At 48.7% G+C, this 12,940-nt stretch overlaps 1 protein-coding gene across 1 annotated transcript in view; it reads left to right on the plus strand.

Annotated features, from left to right (window-relative positions):
- Positions 1 to 12,554, plus strand: part of NOP9 (NOP9 nucleolar protein) — a 28,128-nt gene extending 15,574 nt beyond the window's left edge. Inside the window, exons 6-11 of the mRNA XM_080979670.1 lie at positions 40 to 229; positions 6,555 to 6,695; positions 7,392 to 7,538; positions 8,638 to 8,868; positions 10,869 to 10,974; positions 12,149 to 12,554. Coding sequence (XP_080835796.1) covers positions 40 to 229; positions 6,555 to 6,695; positions 7,392 to 7,538; positions 8,638 to 8,868; positions 10,869 to 10,974; positions 12,149 to 12,306 — 973 coding nt within the window. The 3' untranslated portion in view covers positions 12,307 to 12,554. The remainder of the gene's footprint in view (positions 1 to 39; positions 230 to 6,554; positions 6,696 to 7,391; positions 7,539 to 8,637; positions 8,869 to 10,868; positions 10,975 to 12,148) is intronic.
- The last annotated feature ends 386 nt before the right edge of the window (positions 12,555 to 12,940 follow it).

A 12,940-nucleotide genomic window follows, 5' to 3' on the forward strand; every position in this document is an offset into this window, starting at 1 on the left:
CTGGGACTTCTCTGACCGGGGGACATCTTTCTCTCTCAGCCCCCTCCTGGTCTTTCTGAAGGACGCCACTTGCAGCCGGGTGCTGGACAAGGTCCTGGAAGTGTCTGACCGGAAAGCCCTGCTCTCCTTCTATAAGGCCCACATGAAAGGGCAGCTTCACGTCCTGGCAGCCCACAAGGTGGCCAACTACACCTTGCAGCGGCTCATCCAGGCAGCCTCCAGGAAATTGGTGAGTGACAGCCCTTGCGGCCACCATGGGGGGGTTGGGGGGGACTGATCAAAACCGTGCCAGCCGTCAACATGCAGACCAGCGGGAAGATTTGCCCTTGGTGTGTGTGTGTGTGTGTGTGTGTGTGTGTTTGGTTGGGGATATTTGCCACATCTGTTGGGAGTTTTTCTAGGCAACCCAAAACCCTTCCAAGTACAGTGGTACCTTGGTTCTCACACAAATCGGCTCCTGAACAAATCAGTTCCCGAAAGCAGCAAACCCAGAGGCGAGTGTTCCGGTTTGCGAATGTTTTCTGGAACCTGAACGTCTGACGCGGTTTCTGATTGAGTGCAGGAAGCTCCTGCAGCCAATCGGAAGCTGTGCCTTGGTTTTCGAACCATTTCAGGAGTCGAATGGACTCCCGGACTGGATTAAGCTTGATGGTACCACTGTACCAGGCCCCGTTGTAGCAAAGTAAACACATGGCTACCAAGCCATGTCTAGCACGGAGTGTAAGAAATAAATTGCAGGAAACGTTTGAATACAGACAAAAGTATTTCCCGTCGTTCTTAAGCGTAGGTCACAAACTGTACATAAATCAATCGGAGTCCTGACAAGAGGTTCAACTTAAAAGCTTTGGGCTCGGTCCAAAAGCTGCCAGACTCCCTCTCTCCATATCTTCACAGTACAATAGCAGAGTTCAGACTAAACGTCTCTCTCTGTCCAGTTCGGAAACTGTGTGTTTAGAAAGCCTTCTTCAGAGTGTCCTTGCACCTGCTGTAAGCAAACCGGCTTGGCGCTGCTTCTGGAAACTTCACGCAGTTTAATGTACACAGGCTGTCATTTCTGAGAATGAATGACGCTCGTCCCAACTTGTTTCCCCTACAGAAAACCACAAACGTGCAAGGTTACATTGGGGGCTTACTAGTTTAGGGCCGTAGCAACCTTTCTGAGTCCATGGTTCATTTGACCACCAACCACATTGTTTCTGCGGCTCCCCTGCAGAAGCCACTTACACTGTGGTCAAGTTACACGTCAGCGGAGTATTTCCCTGTTCCGCCTTGTCCCTTTTCGACTGGAACACGAGCGATGCTGCTGCTGTGCGGGGCTCAGCCGATGAACGCCACATTGCAGCCCCAGCCTGCCTTGGCCGAAATTGGTGTGCGCTAGGGGTGTGGGGTGGAGAGGGCAAAACAAGATTAAGATCTGAAGCTCAACTACTTGTAATTGCACGGAAGAAAAGCGAAAAGCACAGCACATACATGCAGATACGGTCAACCTAGCGGCAGCTAGACTGGCGACTGGGAGTGGCCGCCGGGACCACATAACACCGGTCCTGAGAGATCTGCATTGGCTCCCAGTACGTTTCCGAGCACAATTCAAAATGTTGGTGCTGACCTTTAAAGCCCTAAACGGCCTCGGTCCTGTATACCTGATGGAGCGTCTCCACCCCCATTGTTCAGCCCGGACACTGAGATCCAGCGCCGAGGGCCTTCTGGCGGTTCCCTCATTGCGAGAAGTGAGGTTGCAGGGAACCAGGCAGAGGGCCTTCTCGGTAGTGGCGCCCGCCCTGTGGAACGCCCTCCCAGCAGATGTCAAGGCAATAAACAACTATCCTATCTTTAAAAGACACCTGAAGGCAGCCCTGTTCAGGGAAGTTTTTAATATTTAATGCTGTATTGTTTTTAACACCTGATTGGAAGCTGCCCAGAGTGGCTGGGGAAACTCAGCCAGATGGGCGGGGTATAAATAATAAATTATTATTATTGTTATTATTTCCTGCAGCCTACTCCCTGTCCCCATAAAGCTGGGTGACTGTTAAGGAGTGGGGGTTGCCTAGGAAGAATTGGGGAGAGGCATGTCGGGGGTAGAAGGAGAGAGAAACACAGAAGATGCTCCTCACTTTCAGGGTTACTTTTATTTTATTTTATTTTTTTATATGATATTTATTGACATTTCAGGAAAAAAAATTACACAAAAACAAGAAGTAAAAATACAAGAAAAATACAAAATACAAAATACAGAATAAAAGACACTTAAAAAGAAAAAAAGAAAGAAAAATAGATCAATCTTTCCATAGCTTACATTCATATCCTTGTTTCCCTGACCTCCTCATACCTCCCTTTTTTGTATTCCAGTTCAATTAGTTAAGTCAGCAATTTCTTTCCCTCTTTGTTTTCTCATAATCCTTTAACTTAATATACTATAACTTTAAATTTTCATCTGTTATCAATCCTTTTTTACATACACCTTTATGGCATTGCTGCTTAAACCACCTAGCTTCATTCCAACATCATTCTAACATTCATTAATTTTGCAATATTTCTGTAAATAGTCTTTAGATTTCTTCCAATCTTCTTCCACCGACTCTACCTACTTTCAGGGTTACTTTTAAATCCCTCCATATAGAGCACACACATCCATCAAGCTCCTTTGCTATTTTCCTGCATTTCTCAAGCCTTCTGTGTAACACCAAGGAACTGTTAGCTACTGAAGCTGGGGAGGATTTTTGGCAGCGGGAAGATTTTAAGAAGATGAATCAGTCATGCAAAACTCCCCACTGTTTTTTTGCCACTGTTAACGAAAGGGCAACCCCCTCAAGTCACCTCAGGGTGCCACGGAACACTGGTTGAAAACCAATGGTTTTGGGGGAATGTGAGTAAAAGGGAACACAAGTAAGACGTCGTCTCAGTTTTGGGGGTGCCACGTCCCCGGGGTGCTGCACGCATGCGGGAAGTCACACATAGTGGGGAAATACCACCTAAGAAGCCTTTAAACACCCTCTAAACCTCTGGAGCCCCTTTTAAAAACCAGAGGTTCTTTCTCCTTTCTCAAACTCCAACTCTCCACAGGCCTCAAAGCTCTGTGGTGCAGAAGCTCCTGGGATCACTTGCTGTTTTCCTGCTCTTTTTGTGCAGTTTTTTTGTTTTTTTGTTTTTTCTGCAGTTCCCCCACTCTTTTTGGGCCGTTTTTGCTACCCTTGTGTTTAAACTTTTAAACCCTTGTGTTTAAACTTTTAAACCCTTGTGTTTAAACTTTTGCAGTTTAAATGCATTTATTTCACCATTTCCCAGTGCTGTGCATATATATATAATAATATAATATATAATAATTTATTATTTATACCCCGCCCATCTGGCTGGGCTTCCCCAGCCACTCTGGGCGGCTTCCAACAAAATATTAAAATACCATAATGCATCAAACATTAAAAGCTTCCCTAAAGAGGGTTGCCTTCAGATATCTTCTACTCAGTCGTGTGCAAGGCTAATGGGTGTAAGTGGGGAGACCCCTGTATAAAATTATGTGTGGCATAGAGATGTTTTTCTCCCTTGCTCTTGATACTGGACCATGGTTTCCCCAAACTTGGGTCTCCAGCTGTTTTTGGACTACAGTTCCCATCATCCCTGACTTGCTAGCTATGGATGATGGGAGTTGTAGTCCAAAAACAGCCAGAGACCCAAGTTTGGGGAAACCTGGGCTAGACATTTAACAACAACAACAACAATTTTTATTTATACCCCGCCCTCCCCAGCCAAGGCCGGGCTCAGGGCGGCTAACAAGCAATAATAAAAACAAGTTGAATGAATACAGCTTAAAAACAAGATTAAAATACATTAAAATATTGAAACATTAAAATGCAGCCTCATCACAGGAGGAAAAAGAAAAAAGAAAGAGGGGGAGGGGGAGGGAATCAAACTGGCTCCAAGCCAAAGGCCAGGGGGAACAACTCTGTCTTACAGGCCCTGCGAAAAGAAATCAGATCCTGCAGGGCCCTGGTCTCATGAGGCAGAGCGTTCCACCAGGCCGGAGCCAGTGTTGAAAAGGCCCTGGCTCTGGTTGAAGCTAATCTGACTTCCTTAGGGCCCGGGACCTCTAGGGTGTTGCTATTTATGGACCTTAAGGTCCTCCGCGGGGCATACCGGGAGAGGCGGTCCCATAGGTATGAGGGTCCTAGGCCATGAATAACAAAGCTGAATATTGGGAGAATTCTGGACAGGCAAAAGAGAGGACTTCTTCACACCCCACCTAGTTAAACTACGGAACTTGAAAGGAGGATCGGAGAAGAAGGCTTAACCATGGCTACTAGTCAGGGTTTGAAATCCCCTGGGCACATTTTGCTACTGGCACAGGTCCAGTCGTGGCTACGTGGAGATTTCTGGGCACCGGGTTGGCGACAGACGTCTCCCATCGGGCCAGCCAACTGGTGCACAGCAAAAGACACATGTATTTCTGCGCTGTCGCAGGAATCAGGTATGCTGGGCTGAGGCCACTTAGGGCTTTAAAGGTCAGCACCAACACTTAAATGCTTGGAAACGTACCAGGAGCAAATGTATGGTCTTGGCAGCCGCTCCCAGCCACCAGTCTAGCTGCCGCAATCTGGATTAGTTGCAGTTTCCAGATCACCTTCAAAGGCAGCCCCACGTAAGGTAAAGGTAAAGGGACCCCTGACCATTAGGTCCAGTCTTGGCCGACTCTGGGGTTACTCATCTCGCTTTATTGGCCGAGGGAGCCGGCGTACAGCTTCCGGGTCATGTGGCCAGCATGACTAAGCCGCTACTGGCGAACCAGAGCAGCGCACGGAAACACCGTTTACCTTCCCGCCGGAGGTCTACTTGCACTTTGACGTGCTTTTGAACTGCTAGGTTGGCAGGAGCAGGGACCGAGCAACGGGAGCTCACCCCGTCGTGGGGATTCAAACCGCCGACCTTCTGATCGGCAAGTCCTAGGCTCTGGTTTAACCCACAGCGCCACCCGCGTCCCTATGCATTAAATTAGTTGGCTTCAAATCCCTCTTGACGTCGTTGAGAGGAATTGCGACGATGCTGAAACTGGATGAGAAAGGAAGATTAAAAACTGGGAAGTTGGGAGGGGAAGGGTGGTCAGCCTCTGAAAGAAAAACACATCTCGCTTATGCAAAAGGCATTGGGGAGAAGGCAGTCTACAACTGCCAGCCCTCAGGTTCCCAATCTCCCTCATTGGACTCCTTTTCCTTGGAGGTTTTACAGCAGAGCTGCCTGCCAGGGATTCCTGAGTTTACTTTGCAGCGGGTTGGACTAGATGACCCTTGGGTGTGCCTTCCAACACTACAATTCTGCGATTTCTGTTGGGAAAGTGCTCTTGTATATTGACTCTAACCCAGATTACTAGGCGGATTGCCCCAATGAAACCTGTAGATGAAGGCCTGTATCAGAAACATGGCCAGATTCACTTCCGTTGGCTCCGCCAGGAATGATAGGGGTTGTAGTTGAACATGGCCAAAGGTTGTCCATCCCTGGCCTAGATGAGTAGAACGCAATACCAGAAAAGTCTAGCTCCTGGATCAGGCCAAAGGTCCATCTAGTTTAATAATAATAACAATAATAATAATAATAATTTATTTATACCCCGCCTATCTGGTTGGGTTTCCCTCTGGGCGGCTTCCAACAAAGTATTAAAATACAGTGGTCTGTTAAACATTAAAAGCTTCCCTAAAGAGGCCTGCCTTCAGATGTCTTCTAAAAGTCTGGTAGTTCTTCTCTTTGACATCTGGTGGGAGGGCGTTCCACAGGGCGGGTGCCACCACTGCGAAGGCCCTCTGCCTGGTTCCCTCTACCTTGGCTTCTCGCAGTGAAGACATCTGAAGGCAGCCCTGTTTAGGGAAGCTTTTAATGTTTAATAGGTTATTGTATTTTAGTGTTTTGTTGGAAGCCGCCCAGAGTGGCTGGGGAAACCCAGCCAGATGGTCAGGGTATAAATAAATTATTATTATTATTATTATTATTATTATTACTATTACTATTATTATTATTACAGTGGTACCTTGGTTCTCAAACTTAATCCATTCTGGAAGTCCGTTCCCAAACCAAAGCGTTCCAAAACCAAGGTGCACTTTCCCATAGAAAGTAATGCAAAACGGATCGATCCGTTCCAGACTTTTAAAAACAACCCCTAAAACAGCAATTTAACATGAGCTTTACCATCTAACGAGACCACTGAGTCCTAAAATGAAAGCGATAATCAATGTACCGTACTATAAAATAAATAAGACAGTATCGTAGATGATAAAAATTAAAACAAAAGCGCCAAACCTAATCGGTTCCAGGAGTCCATTTGACTTCCGAAATGTTCGAAAACCAAGGCGCAGCTTCTGAATGTTTGAAAACCGGAACACTTCAGGGTTTTCCGCGTTTGAGAACCAAGATACCACTGTATCAACTTCCTTGGCGCCATTTTTCTATGCTTCAATTTAGTCTCTTGTTTCTCGCCTTCCCTCTGAAGCCCCAAACATTGCTACCGTTTCTTGGAAATGCTTCTGCTATCCCCTCACTGAGGATGCCTGCCTCTTCCTGCCCCATCTCTCTTCCAGCTGGGAAAAATCCTTGAGGAGCTGGGCCCCGGCGTGGAAGAGATCTTGGCCTGTGAGCACTTGGGGCTGATCACAGCGCTTCTGGGAGCCTGCAGAAAACACGGTTCCCACCAGCAGGAGGTGCTGCAACTCCTCATGGAGGTAAGAACCCTCCCTCCTCCCCTCCGTCCGAAACCCGCATCTTCTTGCTGAGTCTGATATGACCGCTGTTTCCTCCTCTGCTCCTCTCAGGTGTGGGAATGTTCAGGGATGCAGGAGAGGATATATTGTTCGATTATCGCCTTTCCAACTTGTGTTAACAAGTTCACAATTTTAGCAGAGTAACATTCCCTTTTTTTAAACTCAGCGGATGCATTTGCTCAGGCTCCCCAAAACCACTATAATAACTGTTCTGGTATTTCCCCCTTATTCTCTCATAATAAGACACGGCAGTCTTCTATAAAAGTATAAAAAGAGTTTACTCTCATTCTGTTCACAATCGGATCCCAGAAGGCAGACTTAGCTTAGAAAAGTAACACACACTTGGAAACTATCTCATAAGAAGACACTCCCTTTGTCCTCTCTTGGCTGGAAGAGCATCTTTGGCTAAGCAGATGTTGCTTCTTCGATGCATGTAGTCAAAGAGAGAGAGATGGCTGCCCTGCCCTGTGCTTTTGTCGTTACCTGCACAGGTGAGGCCACGCCCACCTCTAGTCACATGCAGAGGAAGTCTGTCCCAGCCCAGAAGGAAACAGGAAGTTTACCTGCTGGCTGCACAAACATTCCTCCCCATGTGTAAACATGTTCACTCTAGAAATGTTGTACTTGACTGCTCTTGTGTTTCACATCCCGCATCAGGCCTTCCACTGCTGGGAGCCCCCGGCCCGCCAGACGGCCTGCGTCCCCCTCATTGCTTCCGTCCTGGCCTACGAGGTGTATTATGGCGAGGACGACGACGAGGAGAACACCCCGCAAGAGGAAGAAGAGGATCCGTCTCAGCAACAGGTGGGGAAAAGGAGATCTACAGCCCTGATCTGGCCACAGTGATCCACGCGACGGTCACCTCCAGGCTTGGCTACTGTAATTCGCTCTACGCGGGGCTGCCCTTGAAGCTGACCCAGAAACTCCAGCGGGTGCAGAATGCTGCGGCAAGACTCCTTATGGGGTCCTCGCCGTGGGATCACATTCACCCAGTGCTTTACCAACTGCACTGGCTCCCGGTGGAGTACAGGGTCAGGTTGAAGGTGCGGGTTTTGACCTTTAAAGCCCTATGTGGCCTAGGACCCACGTACCTACGGGACCGCCTCTCCTGGTATGCCCCGCGGAGGGCCTTAAGGTCCACAAATGACAACACTTTGGAGGTCCCGAGCCTCAAGGAGGTTAGATTGGTTTCAACTAGGGCCAGGGCCTTTTCAGCTCTGGCCCCGATATGGTGGAATGCTCTGTCACAAGAGACTAGGGCCCTACGGGACTTGACATCTTTCCGCAGGGCCTGCAAGACAGAGCTGTTCCGCCTGGCCTTTGGTTTGGACTCCGTCTGACCCTTATGTCTTCCCTCCCCTTATGGTCTTGATTTATCAGCTACTTTAAAATGAGGCTGCATTTTAATTGGCATTTTAACCTGTATTTTAAATTGGTATTTTTTTCTCTCCCCCCACCCCCCGGTGGGAACAGGATGCTGGCCTAGGTGGGCCATTGAGGTCCAGCGCTGAGGGCCTTCTGGCGGTTCCCTCACTGCGAGAAGCCAAGTTACAGGGAACCAGGCAGAGGGTCTTCTCGGTGGTGGCACCCGCCCTGTGGAACGCCCTCCCACCAGATGTCAAAGAAATAAACAACTACCAGACTTTTAGATGACATCTGAAGGCAGCCCTGTTTAGGGAAGCTGTTAATGTTTAATAGGTTATTGTATTTTAGTGTTTCGTTGGAAGCCGCCCAGAGTGGCTGGGGAAACCCAGCCAGACGGGCGGGGTATAAATAATAAATTATTATTATTATTATTATTATTATTATTATTATTGGCCTGACCCAGCAGCCTCTTTTCACGTTCCTATGGGGTTTGACTCCTCTTTGTGGCGCCTAATCTCGCTCTTCTCTTCCCCGCTAGGCCGGCCCGCCCCGCCCCTTGAGTTCCATCTCCTACCACGGCTCCCTGATGCTCCAGGACCTTCTCCACTTCACGGACCCCTCTGCTGTTCTGCGCAGCCTCGCTGCCATGACCCCCGAGGATCTGGTCACCCTGGCCCGTGACCCAGCAGGCAGCCACGTCTTCGACGCCCTCCTGGCCAGCCCCTCCGTCCCCGAGAAACAGAGGCGCAAGGTTCTGCGTCGGCTCAAGGTGAGCACTGGGCGGGCTGATCCCGAGGGCCGAATTCCTTGCTGAGGAATGTCGCTTGCTTTCAGGCTGGGCAAAGCTCTTCATCGTCTTGGGCGCTAACCTATAGGCAGGGCTGTGGTAGAAATTTATGGAGCTGGAAGAAAGGGCCCCATCAGCTGAGGATTTTTTGGTTTTTTGGAATTTGCATTTTATTCATTTGTCAGCATTCTTATATTACATCGGTAAACGTTGTCATGGGACGCGGGTGGCGCTGTGGGTAAAACCTCAGTGCCTAGGACTTGTCGATCGCATGGTCGGCGGTTCGAATCCCCGCGGCGGGGTGAGCTCCCGTCTTTCGGTCCCAGCTCCTGCCCACCTAGCAGTTCGAAAGCACCCTTAAGTGCAAGTAGATAAATAGTTACCGCTTTATAGCGTTTCCGTGTGCTGCGCTGGTGCTGGCTTGCCAGAGCAGCTTCGTCACGCTGGCCACGTGACCCAGAAGTGTCTCCGGATAGCGCTGGCCCCCGGCCTCTTAAGTGAGATGGGCGCACAACCTTAGAGTCAGACACGACTGGCCCGTACGGGCAGGGGTACCTTTACCTTTACCTTTAAACGTTGTCATATTACATTACAGGACTTACTATAATATAATTTCCAACATGTATACAAAAATTACCGTATTTTTCGCTCCATAAGACACACTTTTTCCCTCCTAAAAAGTAATGTCCCTCCTAAAATTTAATGTTTAATATGTTATTGTATTTTTGGGTTTTGTTGGAAGCCGCCCAGAGTAGCTGGGGAAACCCAGCCAGATGGCTGGGGTATAAATAATAAATTATTATTATTATAAGGGGAAATGTGTGTGTGCGTCTTATGGAGCGAATGGCGCTGCGCAGAGAGGGAAAGCTGCGCAGCGCCCCTTCAGCGAAGCGGGAGGAGAAATGGAAGGGGCTCCATTTCTCCTCCCGCTTCACTGGAGAGACACTGTGCAGAGATGGAGAGATTTTTTTGCTTGTTTTCCTCCTCTAAAAACTAGGTGTGTCTTATGGTCGGGTGCGTCTTATAGAGCGAAAAATACGGTATATGCAAGTTTGATATACCTAGAAAGAAAATGTAACAAACAAAAAAAGAAGGAACAAAGAGAAAACACAAAAACAACCGCCCCTCAAATCATATACATACCAACACACTAGACTTACTGTCTATCCCGTTGTATATTTTTAAGAATAGACAAAACAATGTGGGGGCCAAATTGCATCCCTGTCTCACCCCCCTAGTCATCTCAATGCTGTTTGATAGCTGTCCCTGTCGACCGCATCAGACCTGCAGTTTGGTTCCATTGTACAGGGCTTTTATAAGAAAGAGGAGTCATTTGTCCTGCAAAATCAGATTTAATTCGGACCATAGCTGGGATCTGGGGATGGAGTCAAACACTGATTTCAGATCCATGAAGGCCACGAAGAGTTTACCCTGTAGAGGCCTGGTATACTTCTCAGCTAGGAAGGACAGCATTAGACAGTGGTCTGATGTTGAATGGTTCTCACGAAAGGCTGCCTGGGCTTCAAATAGTATACAGTGGTGCCTCGCAAGACGAAATTAATCCGTTCCGCGAGAGTCTTCGTCTAGCGGTTTTTTCGTCTTGCGAAGCAACCCTATTAGCGGCTTAACGGATTAGCGCTATTAGCGGTTTAGCGGCTATTAAAGGCTTAAAGGCTTAGCGGATTAGCTGCTAAAAGGCTATTAAAGGCTATTAAAGGCTTAGCGGATTAGATAAAGGGGGGGAAAAGCGAAAAAAAAATCTCAAGACTCGCAAGACATTTTCGTCTTGCGAAGCAAGCCCATAGGGAAATTCGTCCTGCGAAGCAACTCAAAAACGGAAAACCCTTTCGTCTAGCGGGTTTTCCGTCTTGCGAGGCATTCGTCTTGCGGGGCACCACTGTATTATGTTCATTCTCTCTCTCTCTCTCTCTCTCTCTCTCTCTCTCTCTCTCTCTCTCCTTCCTCCCTCTTTATATCCCCAGGGCTGCTATGTGTCTCTGGCTTGCAGCAAGCACGGGAGCCGTGTCCTGGACGCCATTTGGAACAGGGCCACCCTGCCAGCCAAGCGAGAGATGGCGCAGGAATTGGGTATGACTCTTGTCTCCTCTCCCACAAGAAAAACGTGTGAGATGCAACAGCTTTATTCATGGGCAGCTGTGAATTTTGCAGTTTGCTCTGTGGGCGATTTCTCTCTAAACCCCTCCCTCAAGCTGTCTCTATCCCTCGTTCTTCCCTGTTCCCTGCCTGCCCTGCCCCCTGAAAGGGCTGCATCCTGGCCCAGAGACACACGGTACAAAGGGTGCCAGCCTCTCCTTGCATTCACACCCACCCACACTTGCAGAATTACTTTTTCGGACAGTGCAGGGAACAAGGGTGTACAGTCATACCTTGGGATACAGCCGCTTCAGGTTGCGTTTTTTCGGGTTGCGGACTGCCGAAACCCAGAAGTACCGGAACAGGTTACTTCTGGGTTTCGGTGGTCGCGCATGCGCAGAAGTGCCGAATCGCAACCCATGCGTGCGAAGACGCGGGTTGCGAAGGCTGCGGGTTGCGAACGTGCGTCCTGCACAGATCACGTTCACAACCCGAGCATCCACTGTAACCTGAAGCACTATTTCTGGGTTAGCGGAGTCTGTAACCTGAAGCGTATGTAACCCGAGGTACCACTGTATATTTTTCTTTGCTGTGAATCGCTTAGATACCTTCGGGTGACATACGATTAACAAGCCTAATACACGAAATGAAATGAATTCCATACATTTCTCAACACAGAATAGAACAGAATTTATTATTTATACCCCGCCCATTTGGCTGGGTTTCCCCAGCCACTCTGGGCGGCTTCCAACAGAGTATTAAAATATAGTGGTCTGTTAAGCATTAAAAGCTTCCCTAAACAGGGCTGCCTTTCTATGTCTTCGAAAAGTCTGGTAGTTGTTCTTCTCTTTGACATCTGGTGGGAGGGCGTTCCACAGGGCGGGCGCCACCACCAAGAAGGCCCTCTGCCTGGTTCTTGGCTTCTCGCAGGGAGGGAACCGCCAGAAGGCCCTCGGAGCTGGACCCCAGTGTCCGGGATGGGGGAGGAGACGCTCCTTCAGGTCTACTGGACCGAGGCCGTTTAGGCACCCCCCTGCTCCCCCAACTTCCAGGCAGGGTTCAGGGTTTTAGGCTTTTCACGAAACCCTAACCCTGGAGATCCCCCCCGCACTGTGCTCTTTAGGTCTTAAAGGCTTCTTCTTCTCCCCCCCCCCCCCCCAATTTCCAGCGGAGCATGAATCACGACTGCAGAACGACCCCTTTGGGCACTTTCTGGTCCGCAACTTCTCCCTGACCCACTTCCTCAAGCGCCGCCAAGACTGGGAGCGCCACCACAAGGCGAAGAAGAAACGGCGGGAGCTGTTCTCCGAGATCCTGGAGGACTGAATCGGGAAGATGCAGTTGGCGGGAGGTCGGGGCTGAATGAAAACAAAGGGCTGGTGCCCTCTAGGGGGCGCTGTGAGCCTCTCCCAAACCACAGAGAACCCGGAGGATTGTTCAGAGCAGGGGAAATGCCGCCACTCTTGCACTTTCCTCCTCTTGTCTGCTCCCAAATGGATCTTTGGTTGTTATGCATTTTGTTGTTTTTAAACATTTGTGGGGACAACTCAATAAAGTTTTGCTTAATAGATATATTAAGAGAGTCATTTCTTTCTTGGCACTGCCGTGCCCTTCCCTTTTGAGCGTCAATGAAATGCCAGCCTTGTAATGCAAGATAAGGTTCGTGGGTTTGAGCCCCATGTTGGGCAAAAGGGGGTTGGACTAGATGACCCTTGTTTTTTCTTACAACTTCCAATTCTATGATTTCTAAGGTCTCTTTTCAGCCTCTCTAAGACCTTTTCTTTGTGTAAATGCATTTGTTTAAAAAAGATTTTCATTCATTTGTTTGCTGCAATCAGTTCCAGCTCTCACGTGAGTCGCTTTGGGTCGGTTTTGCGAGGGAAGCACTGGAGAAATAATAACAATAACCAGCAATGGGCAAACCAGGAGTCTTCCGGATGCTGAACTCTCCACCGGCTCC

The sequence above is a fragment of the Podarcis pityusensis genome (genome assembly GCF_964106645.2).
Source record: "Podarcis pityusensis genome assembly, chromosome: 13".
Classification (NCBI taxonomy): domain Eukaryota; kingdom Metazoa; phylum Chordata; class Lepidosauria; order Squamata; family Lacertidae; genus Podarcis; species Podarcis pityusensis.